The 19,177-nt window shown below is 44.9% G+C and overlaps 1 protein-coding gene across 2 annotated transcripts; it reads left to right on the top strand.

The window, feature by feature from the left end:
• The first annotated feature begins 4,400 nt into the window (after positions 1-4,400).
• On the top strand, positions 4,401-18,277 carry MAP1LC3B (microtubule associated protein 1 light chain 3 beta). 2 transcript variants are annotated; one of them, XM_025427058.3, is made up of 4 exons: positions 4,401-4,593; positions 12,769-12,824; positions 15,772-15,878; positions 16,492-18,277. In XM_025427058.3, exons 1-4 carry the CDS (start codon positions 4,554-4,556, stop codon positions 16,664-16,666), a joined length of 378 nt encoding a protein of 125 aa, XP_025282843.1. In that variant the 5' UTR covers positions 4,401-4,553; the 3' UTR covers positions 16,667-18,277. The 2 variants fall into 2 exon arrangements, with proteins under 2 accessions (XP_025282843.1, XP_048966567.1); XM_049110610.1 differs by lacking the exon at positions 4,401-4,593 and adding an exon at positions 5,641-5,825.
• Positions 18,278-19,177: the final 900 nt, after the last annotated feature.

The raw sequence follows: 19,177 nt of genomic DNA, 5'->3' as shown, positions 1-19,177 counted from the left end.
ATATATATGCTAACACGCATCTTGCAGTCAATGAATGGTTATTAAATGTTGAATGAAAAAAAAAAGTAGCTAAAAGAGTAAAAGTGAGAAACATGAACCAAAGAGATTTAGAGAAGCCTGGTGGATCAGCATTTTAGTACAAGCTGGTATTTCTAAGCAGAAATGCATGAACTAATGTGATAAACTTTTGCAGAATGCCAGATTATCCAATGTGCCGTGTTCTGCTTCAATCCATAGGTTCTAAAGGATAATCTGCCACTGTTACATTTTAGTTTAGTTTAGTTTTGTTTTTAATCTGTCTACCCCTCAGTAGGCAGTTTTCTCCCAGAGGAGCTTAGAGTTGTTGTCATATACAAAATAATGTGGTTAAATTTCCATCAGAATGGTTAAAGTATTCTTTTTTATTTTATTTATTAACGAGAGAGACAGAAAGTGCACACAAGCAGGGGGAAGGGCAGAGGGAGAGGGAGAAGCAGGCTCCCCACGTGAGCAGGGAGCCAGACTCAGGGCTCAATTCCAGGACCCTGGGTTCAGGATCACAACCTGAGCTGAAGGCAGACACTTAAACCGATGGAGCCACCCAGGTGCCCCAAATGGTTAAACTATTGTGTTTATAGTTTGGATTGTGCACCTATACAGTTATGAAGACCTATCCATATCTGTATATCCTTGAGAGCAGGACTAACAGAAGGCTGTGTGTGATAAGCCACCCCAAGATCTAAAAGAATCAAATTAGTGCTAACCAGAATAGAAAGAAATATGTAGCTATGGGAACTTGGGTAACCCCTCTTGGCAGGAAGGAACTCAAGGGGAAAAGTTGAGGGTAGCAGATAACTATTGCACATGGAACCCCCAAAGCTTGGTGTACCTTGAACACTGTTATAGTCCCTTGTACAGAATGTATCCCATAGAGAACACTAAGGAGGTTGTGGTCATAGCAAAATGAGAAAAAAACTAGATAAAAGAGATCATTTGTTTTAATGCTAGATGAGACTATAATAATGAACTCTTTGTTATGGAGAACTGATAGCATCTAAGGAGATGAGCGGATTATAGGGCAGGATATTTCTCAATTTGTTACCACAGAAGTCATAGAAACTAGTATTTCTTGGACCTGACTAAACTGTATTAACTTTACCCAGGCTGGTTCTCACAACCCAGAAGTGAAAAGTGGCATCTTTATCCCCTGCTCAGAAGAAACAGCCAAGGCAATGGAATGAAAGGAAAATATCCAAAGGCCAAACAAGAGGGCCTGCAGTGTCTCAAGAGATCCCTCCCTTAATAGTCCCACATAAGGGCGAAAGTTGGAAAAACAGCAATCCTTGAGAATTTGCTTAGAATCAAACAGAAAAACCTGTGGAATGCTGAGTCAGCGATTCATGCTCATTTCAGAAATAATGTTAGATTGTGATTTGTGATGGCTTTCCTGCATGTACTCCCTTGCAGATTTCTAAAGTTGTTCATCAGACAGCTTCACGGGGAGAGGAAGCACTGCAGAACGGTGCCTGTCCCCGCTGCTGATAGTGACTCCGAGGAGCCAGTGAAGACACTCCTAAACACTGTACTCCATTGAGAGTCGACTTCAAAATCCTCCTGACTAAATCCTTTCTGAGAATAGCTCCTGCAGGTCCTCTTGAGCAACACTTGTTTGTTTACTTGTTCTAAAGAGCAGAGAGATGACACAGGAATGATAGGAGAGCAGGCCAATAGTTGCCCAGACATCCTTGAGGCTCAGATATCTCTTCCAATCAGAAAAAGGAGAGGCGGGCAGGGTCAGGCAGGCCTGTGGGGCTGAACAACTTCTTGGTGTGACTTGTCCTCCATGTTGTGTGTGTCAAAAATAATGTGTCCTGCACTGCAGGTTGATGTTCCATGCCACATTTAACAGATTCTTAGAAATAGCTAGACAGCATGGTTTACAGCCATGTTGCATCACTAACGCTGGAGGCATCACATTCAATTTTTAGCGGTTACCTTATTTTCTCCACAATTATGGTCATTTCATATTATGGAAAAGGGAAGAGGGTAGAGTTATATAAAACTGACACCATCTGGCTTTTGAGAATAGTAGTAGCTTAAAGGCATCATGAAATTTCTAGAGAAAACAAATTTGAATGAAAGATGTGTCTTGTTTTTCTACTTTATATAGGTTATTTTAAGGAACAGTAATGTTTATGTTATTTATTTTAAAGTAAGTCATACTATGCTTATATTAACTGGCTTAAAATAATTCTTGAGTAATATTTATTTACCACTCCGAAAATTGTTCACTACATCAGACTTCTATTATACTGCAGTCTGAGGGCACATGAAATTTTTCACATGTACTCAAACGTTTGTTTTCATTTCTTTTTTAAATATTTATTTAGTCATGAGAGACACAGCCTGAGAGAGAGAGGCAGAGACACAGGCAGAGGGAGAAGCAGGCTCCATGCACCGGGAGCCCGACGTGGGACTGGATCCTGGGTCTCCAGAGTCACGCCCTGAGCTGAAGGCAGATGCTCAGCTGCTGAGCCACCCAGGGATCCCCCCATGCTTGTTTTCAAATGTTGCACTAAGTTACTTCTTTATCTGTATGTTAATATGAATTAATACATTTTAGATATAATTTATATATTATGAATATGCTATTCTTATATGGAGATTGAGACACTCTTACATGCCCACACCCTTGTTTATGAGACACCCTGACATGTCCACAGTTTTCTGAGAAACATGTAGGGAGATGTGGTTTTAGATGCTAGTAGGAATTCAAAGTTAGGAGAAGACTTTAGCAGTCACTGTAAATGTGAACCTCAGTACTTGAAAATCACAGAATGATCTTGTCCCATCACTAGCACAGCCCTTGAAGCCTGTCCCTCCGTCGCTGTGAACTCAAGGCCTGGGGTAATTTGGTAAAGCTTTATGGATGCCTAAGGGACTGGGGAAATATGAAACGCTCCTTCCCCTCCCCCAACCTCCATAGGCCAGATAATTGATTTTCTTCCTCTCTTGCATTTGGAACAGTTGTCCAACAAGAGAACGAAAAGTCCATTTCTTACAAAATAGCAATTAAGCCAAGAAAGCAGCTCACCAGTCAATACTTAATATACAAAAGAAATCCAGAAAAAAAAAAAAGCAGCATACAGTACACACTTTTTTTTTTTTTAATGTTTATTGATTTATTTGAGAGAAATGGAGGAGGGGCAGTCAGAGATAGAATCAGAGAATCTCAATCAGACTCCCCAGTGAGCCTGACACTGGATTCCACAACCAGGGGATCTGATCTGAGCCAAAATCAACAGTTACAGGCCAACGGACGCAACCACCCAGACGCCCCCACACTCTCTTTAAGACTTCAGTCCAGATCATTTTGTTTGGCAGAAGGTAGATGAAATAAACACTGACTGAATTTTTTTTTTTCCAATTTTCACAGAATAAATACAAAGCAATGAGGATAGTAAGTACACTTGCAGTCCGAAGCCTTCCTTTGGAACTTTGGAAACCAGAGAGAATGCGTAAATGCTGTTTAACTCAGGTTTTTCAGGGTAAAGAACTGTAACAAAAAGGGGGAAATACCTGACAGAGAGTGACACGTGGACAAATGCACCGTTGTCTAGTCAACAGTAGAATAGAACTAGAGCTAATGTCATTGTTCGGGTCTTGGGAAATAACTATACAAGGAGCTGCAACATGTTTGGCTTCTCTGTAAAGAAATCCCAGCTACAAAAAAACCCACCGAGGAATATATTTTAGTGTGCTTCGTATGTCTGCACAATAAGGTATAGAGCACAATCCGAGCACTCTATCAAACGACCATGTAAGAAAGGCTACGGCTCCGGAGCTCGGGCGGGTTCCAGCGCGTCGGGCATTCCGCGGCCGCGCGGCCCTCCCAGGTGCGCGTCCACGCCCGGGGGGCACGGTGAACCAGCCGGCTGCAGTCTGCAGGCGTCTCTCCATCTGTGCAGCGCACCTGCGCGTTCAGAGGAGGACGTTCAGGCGCGGGCAGCCCGCGGGGGGTAAGCAGGGGGCCGCCGCGGGCGCAAGGGCGCAGATCCCTAAACACAGCAGCGACAGGCGCCCCCCCAACTGGATGAGCAACCGGCAGCCCCCAGGCCCGCGGCGCTGTGGCGGGAGCACGGAAGGAATGTGCTTCCGGAGCGGAGCTTTCTCGGCCGTGGGCTCACGGAGGCGACACACAAGTGACGCGCGGTCCGCGGGAGCCGCTGGGCCACGCGGGACTTGGGCTCGAGAGGCTTACGCCTGGGGTCTTCCCCGCCCGGACGCGCGCTTCCTCCGGCCCGCGCGCCTGCGCATCGCGGGTTCTCCGCTGCGCACGCGCGCAACCCCGCTTCCGCCACGCCCACCATGGCGGCGGCGGCCGCCGGCCTTGGCCCCGCCCCCCCAGGACGCCGCGCCAGTCACCTGACGCGGCTGCGGGTTGAAGAGACACAAGGGAAGTCGCTGTCGCCACAGTCGGAGCCTCCGCAGCCGCCGCCACCGCCGCCACCGCCGCCGCCGCTTGTAGCAGCCAGGACCCTCCGCCTCGCCGCCTCCGTCTCGCCTCCCGCGCCATGCCGTCGGAGAAGACCTTCAAGCAGCGTCGCACCTTCGGTGGGTGCCGCGGCGGGCGGGGGGAGGGGGCGCGGGCCGGCGGAAGGGCTGAGGCGCGGACCCGGGGCCGCCAGGGTCGGTGACGGCCGGGGCACGGGCCGACGGCGGGCTGCGGGGGAACGGGGGCTGAAGTGGGGCTCGCGGGGTGGGACCTAGGGGGGGCGGAGGCGGGCACCCGGGGCCGTTGGGGTCCGCGGCGGCCGGGTGGGGGGCCGAGGGGGGGCCTGAGGGGGGGCTGGGGTGGCCGAGGGGGGCTGAGGGGGCCGAGGGAGCTGAGGGGGCCGAGGGAGCTGGGGTGGCCGAGGGGGGCTGAGGGGGCCGAGAGGGGCTGAGGGGGGGCTGAGGGGGTCGAGAGGGGCCGAGAGAGACTGAGGGGGGGCCGAGGGGGGGGCTGAGGGGGCCGGGGGGGGCTGAGGGGACCGGGGGGGCCGAGAGGGACTGAGGGGGGGCCGCGAGGGGGGCTGAGGGGGCCGGGGGGGGCGCTGAGGGGGCCGAGGGGCCGGGGACCGACGGCGTTTGGGGGCGGGGGTGGCCTGAGCGCGGTCGGACCCTGGGAGCCCCTTCCGCCCCCCCACCCTACCCTACCCTACCCCGGGCCGGGTCTCGGGCGAGGGCGGCCGTCCGTCCGCTCGGGGTCGGGGTTCGGGGGCCGACGTGGGGCTGGGGCGCCGGGGCCTGAGCACGGTCGGACCCGGGGAGCCTCTTCCGCCCCCCTCCACCCCGGGTCGCGGGCGAGGGCGGCCGTCCGCCCTCTCGGGATTGGGATTTGGGGCCTGAGCGGGGTGGGACTCAGGAGGGCTGAGGGCGTCGGGGTCTGGGGTTGGGGGCCCGGGTCCTAAGCAGGGTGGGACCCGGGGAGCCCCCTACCCCCCCCCCTTGGCCGGGTCGCGGGCGTCTGTCCGTCCATCCGTCCGCCGGTCCACTCTGGGCCGCGGCCAACGTGGGGGTGGGGGACCCACGGAGCACCCCTTCCTCCTCTGGGCGGGGTTGCGGCAGACGGCGGCGATCTGCCCAGGGGGTTGGGACCTGAGCTCTGTCGGACCCCCGAAGGCCCCCATCCCCGCCCTGGCCCCGGCCGGGTCGCCGTCGAGGGCGGCCGTCCATCCAGGGGGCGCCGCAAGGGAGCTGCTGAATCACCTTTTGGTCTCCCGCGATCATGGCCCCGTTGTTTGCTGGGCGCTCGGGTCAGCCCTGCAGTCCTGGGGGTCTGTCCCTCTGGAGGTGCAGATTAGGTAAGGGTGCCTTGGGGAAGGCTGGCCAGGAGGCCAGGCGGTGACAGGTACTTTGAAGTAATGACACTAGTACGCGAGTGAATCATCTCCAGGTAAGTCGCGCTGGTCACACGTGGTCGCTTACAAATGTCCCTACCTTGCCTGAGGAGGAGTGTGCACACTGGTGAGCCCTGGGGGTGGAGCATTGTACGAATCCCTGCACCCTCCAGTGTAGACCTGGTGTGGCGAATCCTCTGGATCCTTTTTGCAGCAGAACTAGGGTCCGGTGGCTTTTCTTTTTGGTTTGTTGTATTCATACTTTACCCCAGCAGTAAATCAGTTTTTTTTCCCAGATCAGGCTTAGAAACCTAACTTGGGTTCCCTGGCATTTGGTGAAACTGAAAGTAACCATCAATATTTACGCCTCCACAAAAATGAGGACAAGGCAGTGACTGGTGCTCCATTGAAGCAAGAAAGTTGTGCACTAGCAGCGTGGACACCACACTGTGTTGGTGGGGGTGTTTATAGCAGCACAGGGGAGTTCCCAGGGTCATCTTCTTTAGGGTCTAAGGCAGCAACACTGTGCACTCCTTTTGTTTAGTTGCCTGAAGTCCACAAAGAGCCCAGCGTTCACACAGCTTCTACATGGTGTCATAGATCACGTTACTGATAATTATTTGATTGCTTGGTCCTGAGAAGCTGCCAAGCATACCGTTTCAGTCTCTTGAGGGTTTGTTAGCCGACTTGGACGTGCATTTTTGTTGGAAATTTTCTCTTTAATGACCTCTGTGAACTCTCAATATTGTTTAGCTTTTATGCAGCCCTGAGAACAGCATCTGAATCAGATTTCCTCTTGTATCTGGCTTCGGTTCTCACTAACTCATGCATTTTATTATTATTTTTTTAACTTATGCATTTTAAAGTTAGCTGGGGGTTGCGTGGCTGGCTCAGTGGATGGAGCGTGTGACTCTTGATCTCAGAGTCGTGAGTTCAAGTCCCATGTTAGATGTAGGGCTTACTTAAACAATGAAAGTTCACTGCGGACATCTGTGTGGGAAAGATGCTTATTTTCTTATGACTGAAACTATACTTTTATAGTTTCTTTTTTTTGCTTATTTTTAGATTATTCTAGAAAAACCTCTCAGAGTAGGTGGTAAGAGTAGGAAAAGTGAGATTAACGTATTTTAATGAATTAGAAGGAATTCACCTGGAATCTTTGGCCCTGTGGATAAATAGGGGTTAGCCAAGAATGCCCCATTCCCCCCTCTCCCCTGTAAGTACATGTTAAATATACCAGTTTTGGGCTTGCCCCTTATCTCACCTTTATACTCTCCACACCCCCCCTTGTTAAAAGATCTCTTTAATAATCATTGCAGAAGAGGATCAGGTATCAGTTAATGGCTACTCCCCTTCCTTGCTCCAGCACTGACAGTTTTCACTGATTTGTAGTACAGTGATGAGGGAAATAAGTTTTTAGGAAAGAACCTCTTCATAGAAACTAAGAGCAGACCCAGTTAGCTTGAGCAGTTCTTTCTCTTTCCAAGTGAATGAGTTTAGGTTAATTCAAAATTGAATATAGCTCTGCTGATATCTTCTGCCAGGATTGAGAGGGTGGAAGTGGACCTTGGGGCTCACCCAAAACAACCCTCTACCTTTTGTAACTGAAGAAAGTGGGTGGGGCCCAGAGAGGTGAGATCATGGTCCACCTAGTGGCGGAGTCTGGACTTGCAGTTTATTTTCTGCGGTGTATTTTCCCAGCCTCCAGTAGGTAGCCATCATCTCGGTATAGGAGATGGGCCAGCGCTTAGTGAAAAGCATAGTGTGTCTTTGCAGGTATGTGGAAAAATTTTATGAACTTCCAGCGTTGTATTTGAGCAAATAATTCTGGATTTGGTCTTCTCAAATGTAATGATTTCGCTTCAGCTTCTGGAATTGCCAAGGAATCACACTATTCTCCTGCAGTTTAGTCATGAGCAGGTTTAAACTTGTCCATTAATATTCCAAAAGTTTGCATGTCTTGGGGGAAATTTATATGTTGGTCTAGAATAAACAGCTCCATCTATTCTTAATAGGTAGACTGTAGAGAATGGTTTATACCAAAACATAGGTAGCACTCCATGAACTGAAGCAGTGTTACTCATTAATGGATTGGGTATTACATTTATGATTTATAGATAGTGGCAATATTTATTATGCTTCCATTTCACTCAGTGAAATAAAGTTTTACTTTAAGTGCAGCAGGGAATCTCAAAGCAACTATGCAAATGATATGTTGGTAAAAATAAGATGCCTTAGATTCCCCCTTTTTTTTTTTTTTTTTTTATGATAGTCACAGAGAGAGAGAGAGGCAGAGACACAGGCAGAGGGAGAAGCAGGCTCCATGCACCGGGAGCCCGACGTGGGATTCGATCCCGGGTCTCCAGGATCGCGCCCCGGGCCAAAGGCAGGCGCCAAACCGCTGCGCCACCCAGGGATCCCAACGTCTTAGATTCCTATCCTGCTTTTATGTTTGTAGGTCTTGTATGAGTTCTTGGAGACAGGAGAAAAGGAGTCTGGGAAGTGTATCTTGGTATGCATTTGGAAGAGTATTTCCATTTTACAACTTTAATTCGTTTATTAACCATTTTCTGTGCGCAAGGCTGAGCCCTTGGTGAATAAACAGGGCATTACAGTGTTTAAAAAAAAACTTGATTAGGGATCCCTGGGTGGTGCAGCAGTTTAGCGTCTGCCTTTGGCCCGGGCGTGATCCTGGAGTCCCGGTGCATGGAGCCTGCTTCTCCCTCTGCCTATGTCTCTGCCTCTCTCTCTCTCTCTCTCTGTGTGACTATCATAAATAAATAAAAATTTTAAAAAAACTTGATCAAGAGTGTTCACGCCTGTCTTTAATCTGTGTTGGTAATGCTTTTGTTAAAATATACTGTTATCCTCTGAAAATAACTGTCTACTCAAAAAGAGTGAGGCATATACCATATTTGCTCACTCAGGCACACCACTGAGTTCATAGAACTGGCCAAGACACTCATGACATTCCTATGAGACTTTGGTACTACTTGTTTTTACCTTAAGGAAGTAACTTGTCTTCATACCTGTTTTCCCACCTTTAATAAAAATAATGATTTTTTTTGTCTTTGGAGGGGGGCATATTTTGGGGATAAATCAAGATAAAGAAACTTGATACTATAGTATTGAAATTATAGTTTCTGATTTGAAGCCTTACATTTAAAGCCTATTTTTTTTTCATTTTCCACATACCAGAACAAACCTATTTCCTTTATTAAAAAAGCTCCCCCTTCTCTCTGAATGTTTCCACTTTCAGATTTATTAGAATGAGCTTGCCTTTTTTAAATTGAGAGAGGTTCTTTTTTTTTTTTTTTTTTTTTTTTAAAGATTTTATTTATTTATTCATGAGAGACACTCAGAGAGGCTGAGGGAGAAGCAGGCTCCCTCTGGGGAGCCTGATGTGGACTCAATCCAGGTCCCCAGGATCACGACCTGAGCCAAAGGCAGATGCTCAACCACTTAGCCACCGAAGTGCCGCAAGAGGATCTTAAGCAAACTTTGCACTGAGGGAAGAGCCCCAGATGGGGCTTGATATCATGACCAGAGCAGAAATTGAGTCATATTCTTAACCAACTGAGCCATTTAGGCACCCCAGTTAGGATAAGCTTTTTCTTTTTTCTTTTTTTTTAAGATTCATTCATTCATTCATTCGGGGCAGAGACACAGGCAGAGGAAGACACAGGGTCCATGCAGGGAGCCCAGTCTGGGACTCAGATCCCAGATCTCCAGGATCACACCCCAGCCTGCAGGTGGCGCTAAACCTCTGCACCACCGGGGCTGAGGTTAAGCTTTTAAGTGTGAAGCATATTCCCAGGTATATTAAAGAATTATTCATGGGACACCTGGGTGGCTCAGTGGTTGAGTGTCTGCCTTTCACTCAGGGTGTGATCCTGGGATTGCGTCCCGCATCTGGCTCCTTGTGAGGAGCCTGCTTCTCACTCTGTGTCTCTGCCTATCTCTCATGAATAAATAAATCTTTAAAAAAAATTCATTTGATAGAGTGAATTGTGATTTCCTCTAATTTCTGAAATCTTCCCTGACACACGAGATTTTTACTGTGAAGCAGATGGATAGCTAAGTCTAGATGGTAGAGCACCTTCTCCTGGGGTAGGACAGACATACAGGGACGGGTCTTAGACCTGAGAGAGGCATCGAAGGGGAATCAGTGACACCCTCAGAGAAGGATTTAAAGGATGATGCAAGTGAAAAAAAATTCATCCTGTGTTTCCTCTACTCTCCGTATTCTATTAATCAACTGCTTCACTTTGGACCATGTTTGGGTTTTCCACACATCAAGCAATTCAGCTGGCTGTTGTACAATTTTTAAACGGTGTGGGGTTGTTTTTGAGTAATCTCTACACGCATTGTGGGGCTTCAACTCAGGACCCTGAGATCAAGAGCCAGATGCTCAACAGACTGACAGCTGTCCTAAAATTTAACTCAATTCTAATTCACCTGGTGATAGCCTCAGATATGACAGTTTAAGTGTTCAGCCCCGCAATATTGCCCCTCCCCACCCACCACTTCGAACACTAATTACAAGTGCAGCTTGTTACTTGTGCTTCTGACTGGCTAGAAATCAGAGGTTTATAACGACCCCCTTATGTTTCATTGAATTGCTGGCGTAGCTCACAGGAAAACTTTTGTTTGCTAGACTATTGGCTTATTACAAGGGATATTAAAGCATACAGATGAACAGCTTGGTGAAAAGTACATAGGATAAGGTTAGGAAGAGTCCTGAGCACAGGAGCTTCTGTTGCTGTGGAGTTCGGTGTGTGCTACTCTCCCAGCACCTGAAATCCCTGAGCCCCATCCTTTTTAAAAAAAAAATTTTTTAAGATTTTACTTATTTATGAGACAGGCAGAAACACAGGCAGAGGGAGAAGCAGGCTCCATGCAGAGAGCCCAATGCGGGACTTGATCCACCCAATGCGGGACTTGATCCAGGGTCTCCAGGATCACGCCCTGGGCTGCAGGCGGCGCTAAACCGCTGTGCCACCGGGGCTGCCCTGAGCCCCATCTTTTTGATGGAGATTTCATTACATGGGCATAACTGGTTAAATCATTGGCCTTTGGTGATTAGTTCATCCTTCAAGCCTCTTTCCCCTCCCTGGTGGTTGGGGTGGGTCTGAACATTTCAAACCCCAAATCACTGTTGTTTTCCCCCCTGGCCACCAGTTCCCCATCCTTAGGAGCTTTCTAAAAGTTACAACATTAACATAAACTTGTATGGTTGGTTGGGGTTTGTTTGAATAACAAGAGATAGCCCTTATCAATACCACTCTTAATCATTTAGAAAATTCTAAGTGTTTTGGAAGCTCTGACAGGACCAGCTGCGTATTTCTTGTTATTAATCACTATATTATAGATTGGGAACCACTAGGTTATGCTTACTAATGGTAACTAAATTAATCTTTATTCTCATATACTGAATAGGAATGCACGCTGGTAGGAATCCCCATGTTTGCCATCTTCTTAGTCTATGGCAGATATGTTTATATGTAGTAATTTTATCTTAGAAGCTGATTTAGATATGTTGGATGGGAAAATAGAATTTACTTTTTTTTTTTTTTAAAGATTTATTTATTCATGAGAGATACAGGCAGAGGGAGAAGCAGGCTCCATGCAGAGAGCCTGACCTGGGACTCGATCCCGGGTCTCTGGGATCAGGCCCTGGACTGAAGGTGGTGCTAAACCATTGAGCTGCCCAGGCTGCCCTGTTTTTTGTTTTTTTTTTAAAGATTTTATTTATTCATTCATGAGAGGCACAGGCAGAAGCAGCTTCTCGCAGGGAGCCCGATGTGGGACTCAATCCCAGACCAGGATCATGACCTGAGCCAAAGGCAGACGCCCAACCGCTGAGCCACCCAGGTGTCCCAGCACTTACATGTTTGTATTTGAACATGAGAATGTTCAGTCATTTTTATGAAGAATGATACTAAATGTTTTTTTTTAATCCAAAAAAATTGGCAATGGTAGAATATATGTAGATCAAAGCATCTTTTTAAAAATTTTATTTATTTATGAGAGACAACAGAGAGGCGGAGACATAGAGGGAGAATCAGGCTCCCTGAAGGGAGCCTGATGCAGGACTTGATCTCCGGACCCCGGGATTATGCCCTGAGCGAAAAGCAGACACTCAGCCACTGAGACACCCAGGTGTCCCTGCATCTTTTTTTTTCTGAAGCCACCAGGACTTCTCAGGAAGTCCATGACATTGATTATTCATGTATGATTATATTAAGGGAGAGAATAGAGATACTCTCAAAAAAAAGTATTCAACAGTAGACTTAGTGCTTTAAAATTTTGTCTAGTGATGTTGGGCAGTGGTGGGCATTGAGAAAAACTGAAAGTCAAATAGGGCATTCTTTTGGGCATTTTCTCTTAACCAATGTGTCATTGAAAAGCAGGAAGTAATAAGAGAAAATCACATTGTGATTTTCTATATAGTTTGATTTCTATATAGTTTGATTGCCTATAGTTTAACAGATTCCTGTATCAACTGAAGTTTTGGAAAATTGACACATAGTGGGAGTCCTTGGAGAAAAGATTGGTAATGCCATGCAGGTAATCTGCTGATTATATTTGACTGCAAGCCTGGGGTCTCAAATTCTTGAAACTAGGAATTCTGCACTCTTGGTCATATGTTGTGACACCTGCTAGAGCCATGTAATTACATGTTGGTTTACATGGAAGTTGCATTTGGCCTTATATATCAACTTGTGCCAGATATGAAGTGCCACTGTGTGGTTCCTCTCAGTTCTCGGGAAGATGTCCTTACTGCTCTGCTCTGCCAAAGCTAGGGATAGGTGAATTTAAATATGGAAACCACCAGTAAAAGTGCAGGAAAGAAGCTACATTTTGGCCCTTAATAATGAATGCCTGTCTCTTCCTTTCGTTGCAGAACAAAGAGTAGAAGATGTCCGACTTATCCGAGAGCAGCATCCTACCAAAATCCCAGTAGGTAGTCTCCAGCACCTGTGTTTTATTATTATTAATATTAATAACATTATTAATGTATACAGAAGAGAGCACTGCTTACGTATTTTAATACAGTGCTGCTATGTGTAACTGTGTGACAGGTGTTTCTACAGAGGTCCTCAGAAAGTAATCTCCAGTGTCAATTTCACGACCTAGAATTGAGATATCTTAATATACAGTTCTTGCATCTAATCACATTCTGTTTCCTCCTGAATGAGTTTTCTGCCTTAATGTTACATACTTCACAAGTCAAATCTATTTTGGGGGAAAGGATAGAGGGGCTAGAACTGTTAGCATTTTATCAATGGAAGGAAATATCCACTCTGTTGAAGGAATCCTGCAGTAGGAAGATCAGTAGCTCTTAAGATTTTTTTTAAAAGATTTTATTCATTTATTCATGAGAGACAGAGAGGCAGAGACATAGGCAGAGGGAGAAGCAGGCTCCCTCTGGGGAGCCCAATGTGGGACTCAATCCTGGGATCACTCTCTGAGCCAAAGCAGACACTCAACCACTAAGCCACCCAGCCTCCCAGTAGCTCTCAGGATTTAAATGTAACTGTACATTCTAGGCCATCTTTTGATGCCCCAGAGAAGTCTGTTGTATTTGGCTTCTTTACAAGAGTTAGAGGAGACACTGCTTTCTTGTCATATGTAGGTACTTCAGATGCTTTTTGCTGTGCCCAGGCAGTAACACCCTCTACCTCAAATCCTTTGCTGGCAGACCCTAAAAAGTTTTCTGCTGAGGTACCAGTTGTAGAGAAATGTGGTTAAGAGGAACTTGTGGTTTCAGGTAGAGGCTGAGTTCAAGCCTTAGGCTTAAGGTTACTAAGTGATGTTGAGCTAGTTACTAAAGTTCTGAAAGGGACTTGCCACATCCTTATCTGTAAAATGGGAAGAGAATCCCATTCCATGTAGTAGTTGGAAAGATTTGCCTAGTTTTGCATACATGGTTGTTACCTCCTATGAATGCTACGGACCACTTAGAAAGAGACTCCACTGTTAAAAATTTGGTAGAAGTTTTCATTCTTGGCTTTCTGAGCTGCCATCTCAGACTAAACTAAGGTCAAAGGAGAAAAAAGGTCCAGGGGGTTGGGTCTGTAAGGTACACAGAAAAGAGAAGATGGGTCTGCCCAGCAGTTTCCAACTGTAGGATTCTACAGTAGAAGATAGTCTCTTTTCCTTGGACTATTAAAAATTTTAGTCTTTCCTTATATTTGAGGTCAACATATGGCCTAGAGAATTCTCTTAATTTTAAGGTTTTCTTTACTTTTTGGTGCTAGCTGTTAGAAATGAATAGTTGAGCCGTCTGCCAGGATTTGTTCTGCAGCCTCCTTTTGAAACATGAATATCTGTGTACATTAGCAGTCCTCTTTTCTGCTAGTAGTTCCAAGGGTTTTTGCAGAAAACTTGTACTTTCTCATATGTGCTGGTAACCCCTGAATAAGTTTGAGAAATACTCTCACAGGCACTTCTTGATGGGAATAGGATGGATGGACTGAGAAGGCACAGGCAGCTTGCTTGCTCTCCACTTCCCAAGAACAGCTTTTCTCCTGCACTTCTGTCCATAGCACTGCTGTCTAAATGCAACACTCAGGAAGGCACTTTTCAGGTGTAGCTAAATGCCTTACTCATGACTTACGTGTTGTCTTTCCCAAATGAGAATAGTACAGGAAAAAGAGGAAATAACTGAAAAGTCAACCAGTAATTTGTAGTGGATTGCTTTCAGGGAATACCAGCACTGGGGAGTCAGGGGCACCTGAGAGCAGGAGGTGCCCAAGGCCATGCTGTCTGCATCCCCAAGCTGCTGCTATGTCCTCCTTATTGATGGGAGATTTTCTTCTCATTCTTACTGCTTTCTGCCTCGTCCTGGACCAGGAATTTAAGATTTCTGTATTGCCTCTGATCTCTGTTGTTAGTCAAAACCAGGCAAAAGTAGTCTGTCTATTGATTCTCCCTTGTGAATGCCATGTTCTAAACACACACTATGGATAAATGTCCTTGATCTTATCAAGGAAGGGAATAGCAGTTTGATTTGGCTTTACGCAGAACCTTATGTGGCCCCATATAGTAGAACAACGTACAGACAAGTATCTTCCCCTTTTCTAGAGACATATTATGAAAATATTGCCATTACTGTCTCAGCTTACTATTGTTGTGGCAGGGTGGAGTTGCTTTGCCTAGAGAAGAGTGTCTGGTACTCAGAAGGTGACAGGGAGGCCCAGTAAATCCTGTGTGGCAAGCTTTTGCAATGGCTTAGAACTAGGGGAAAATTGTTTTTCTTCTATGGAAAGGAAGTATGGCAAGGGGCTAATAGATCTATTTCCATACATGATGTGGAACTATGAACTGTTTTTGTGTCCTGCATAGTGCAAGTTTCTTAGCTCTTAAAACTCATTACTGAACTACCAGGAGTATATTGTCAAAATAAAACGATCTTCAAGTCTTTCTGCATTAAATTTGTCTCCAGAACTAGCTGACATTGTCTTTTCGTGGACTTTTTCCATGTCAAGTAGAGAAACCAGTTTAGCATGAAAAAAAAATTTCAGTGTATTACCATAATTAAGATCTAACACATTTCAGAGGAAATGGTATTGCAATTGACATAGATTCAGAGCTTTACACTATAAGCTGGTACCTAGCCTCTGCTTTTATTTTTCTGACTAATGAGTGTATCTTCAACAAAAAAACTACTTTCACCACCCTGCTCACCCCCTTGGAGGCAGTCACTTTGTCTTGTGTACTAGATTCTGTATGGGATAAGTCTAAGCTAATAAATGATCACTCTTAATAGGAGATCTGTGGGGAAACCAACACATGTGCTCTATTTCAAACCCCATTTTGGTATGTCCTAGTTATAACATAGGAAGTATTTCAACTCTTCTTCACTGTTAATGGTTATTAAAATCTTTCTTGGTTACTTTTCTAGGTGATAATAGAACGGTACAAGGGTGAGAAGCAACTTCCTGTTTTGGATAAAACCAAATTCCTCGTACCTGATCATGTCAACATGAGTGAGCTCATTAAGATCATTAGGTATTTAATCACCTTTTTAAAAAATTTCTTTGGGTAACTTCTCTTTCTGTATCAGACTTAGATAAATCTTTAGTTCTGATTAACATTTTTGCAAGCGTAACAAAACCTTAAAAATGTTCCTTCCTTTCTGATTTACCTGCTGGATCTCCTATCCTCTGATTCTTTTATTGATTGATTGATTGATTCTTTAATCATAACATCTAGCATAGATGTTTTCTCTAATCAGAAAATTGTACAAGTTTGTATGGTAAAATTAGTAAAAGACAATGGAGTCTTTTAAATGGTAATAAGTAGTCTGTAAATTATATTTTGAACTATTCCTCTCTTTAGACAGCTATTCAGAGAGCATACTAGTCTAAGACCAGCCTCAGGAATATAGTAAGAATAATCTACCAGGATTACCGCTAATGTCATTCATGAATGTAATCATAGGAAATGTCCTATGCTTTATGGGAAGTTGTATGAGTCATCATCAGTAGGCATACACATTGCCAGAAGCAGCATTTACAAAAGCGTTATACTTTTAGATCAGTGGGGGTGGGTGATATTTTTACATGTCCCCTGCATATTAATGTGTTGGTTGGCATCTCTTCACATTGTTTTCTTTCAACAGGAGGCGCTTACAGCTCAATGCTAATCAAGCCTTCTTCCTGTTAGTGAATGGACACAGCATGGTGAGTGTGTCCACACCGATTTCTGAAGTGTATGAAAGTGAGAAGGATGAAGATGGATTCCTGTATATGGTATATGCCTCTCAGGAGACATTTGGAATGAAATTGTTTGTGTAAGACTAGAAAGATGCATCTCTTCTAGAATTTTTTTAAACCCTTACCAAGGAGAAAAAAAGGGATATTACCAACTGAGATTGATCAGTTCATCTAATCACAGATCATCAAAACAGTAGTGTTTCTGCCTAGGAGTTTTAGGAAGTTGTTTTGTACTGCAAGCAGAAAAACTGAGCTCCAAATGAGCACATTCAGCTTTGGAAAACTATATTATTTAACCTAGGCTGTTTTGTTTTCAAATTTAGGCATTTAAAAATAAAATACTTTGCATTGTAAGTTGCCAATAAAATAGACCTTCACGTTATTTTAACGCTCTTTATCTATTAGGAACTTGCAATTTAAGCATTCAGAGAGACAAGTCTTTTCTAGGTTCACTGAACCAGCCAACTTTTTGTAGAAAAAGGGTTTCTACTCAATGGGAGAAATCTCTGTAAGAGGATCTTTAAGCCTAAGTTGTCAAGCATAACTCCCACCCCCCACATTTGCCATAATGGTTGGCAAAAAGCAGGGAAAATGGGAGTAAGAAAGGTTCCTGGTTCTGGTGTAAGTGTACCCTGAGTCAGCACTCTCACAGTGCTAGGGAGGTCTTGTTTGCTGCTTCTCTAGACAATAAAGAAAAGCACCACTGCTCAACAAGACGCTTGAATAATTTAAAATTTTTGTCTAGTTTCTCAAAGGGCCCAGAGAAAGAAAGTGTGACATTTCTGATTTGTTTATCCTCTAAGAAGTCAAACTGCTGTCTGCTTTGGGAAAGAAACAAGCTGTTCCATCAGTTTCATTCCTTACGACAGTGCTAGAAACTACAGAACATGGAAACTAAAGCATTACAATTCAGATGCACTCCCTCTACCCTTTGGCCTAAAGCTGTAGAGATCCATGTTTTATGTTAAGTGTGTGACTCTGTTATTAAAAAGTTACATTTTTAAAGAGTATTTCAGTTGTACTGTAGGTCAAACAACCATCAAAGTTTCTCCACTCTGACTGCATGTCAGTTGTGAAGAAAACAATAGCAAAAGGAGACCTAACACTCTTGACAGATATTAATGTCAGAAGTTTAAAATTTTTCCAAGTTTAACTAGAATAACCAATGCTTTCTACTACCTGCATGGGGTTCACTATTTACTTTTTTGTGGCAGTAGCACAGAAAGATCACACATAACTTTAGACTGTACTGTAGCAGGTCACAATTTACCTTTGTGTATTTTAGATGTGTGTGGAATACCTATACTTGTTAGTGGAGGTTACTTATTAACGGAGGTTGGGGTGGGAAGCAATAGTACTGCATATGGGCACTTGATCCCCGACCTTCCAACTACTCTTTCCGCTGCATGCATCTGTCCACATGGCTAACTTTTAATATGTGTATTTTTACATTATGTAAATTCTTAATCAGCTTGTCTTGTTTAGATTGTATACATCATTATATCTGACATTCTTGTAACTACTGTATGATCAATAAGATTCCTAGAAGAAATTCTGCTTTTTTAAAAAAACAAAAGTACCATGTGGAGAGGGGTGACTTTTATCCCACATTACTGGGTGGTCACTAGGATCTCTAAACCAAGTACATTTTTAATGAACTAAGGTGAATAAAGGCACAACTAAAAACTGTCATCAAGCTCAATTTAATGGATGAGTACTTGGTGCTTGGCAGTGCTGTACACTGTACTGTCCCAAGCCAGGCGGTGGCAGCAGTGGGGGGAGGGCCTCTGAAGGTCTCTGCCTCATCCCAGGCACCTTCCTCGCCTTGGTCAAGGTTCTGCCATCTGGTCGTCTTCGCACAAGTAAATTTTCCTGAGAACTAAAAGGGCACAAAGTAATGGGTGGATGTGGGACCTGGGTGTTTTGTGGGAACACTTGAAAACTTGCCCCTTTAAGTGAAAGTAAAACAGACGCTAGTAAGACTAGGTGAGTGGTCAAGGAGGCATTATGTGGTTTTGGGTACTTCTTGCTGCATCAGGGAAAGATCCAGTACACACATGAGCCAAGTAGTGGCCAGCATTACTCATTTGAAAAACTCAACCCATTTCGCATTGAAGCAGGCACTTAAAATGTCTGTGGAAGAATCCAGGCAGGAAGCAAGATGACAAAATGTTCTGCTTCCCCATGTTTGTTGCTCGGTGTGTGTCGTTCCCCCCCCCCCCCCAAATCTTCAGAGGGGCTGCAGTTTGTCTCCTGACAGGAGCCCTAGTGGCTGGAACTGTGTGTACATGAGCATTCTCCTATGGGTAGCCACAAGCCTGACAAGACCAAGCGGCCCTGGGGACCTCAGTTGGGAAAAAGGCACCAGGATTCTCCCTCTGGTGTCCGGCACTGCTCATGAGAACACCACAGTCCTGGGTGAGCTTGTGCTCATTAGGCTGCCACCATCCCCAACCCAGAGAGAAGACGGAGCTTTAAATGCCAGGCCATGTTCATGCTACGTGTATCACGTGTTTAGAAATGTTCCAAAGATGGTTCACAGATACCTATTTGTGCCAATCTTGATTTTTATCTTGATTTTTTTATTTTTTA

The sequence above is a fragment of the Canis lupus genome, chromosome 5 (genome assembly GCF_003254725.2).
Source record: "Canis lupus dingo isolate Sandy chromosome 5, ASM325472v2, whole genome shotgun sequence".
Taxonomy (NCBI): domain Eukaryota; kingdom Metazoa; phylum Chordata; class Mammalia; order Carnivora; family Canidae; genus Canis; species Canis lupus.
The sequence above is the reverse complement of the archived record's forward strand: the minus strand, read 5'-3'. Positions and strand labels throughout refer to the sequence as shown.

Bases quoted from the DNA above. Each gene is read 5' to 3' on its own strand.
- MAP1LC3B (XM_049110610.1), top strand. From the start codon at position 5,750: ATGGCCCCGTTGTTTGCTGGGCGCTCGGGTCAGCCCTGCAGTCCTGGG. The intron at 5,826-12,768 runs GTAAGGGTGCCT...CTTTCGTTGCAG, and splicing joins CCTCTGGAGGTGCAGATTAG to AACAAAGAGTAGAAGATGTC. The intron at 15,879-16,491 runs GTATTTAATCAC...TTCTTTCAACAG, and splicing joins GAGCTCATTAAGATCATTAG to GAGGCGCTTACAGCTCAATG.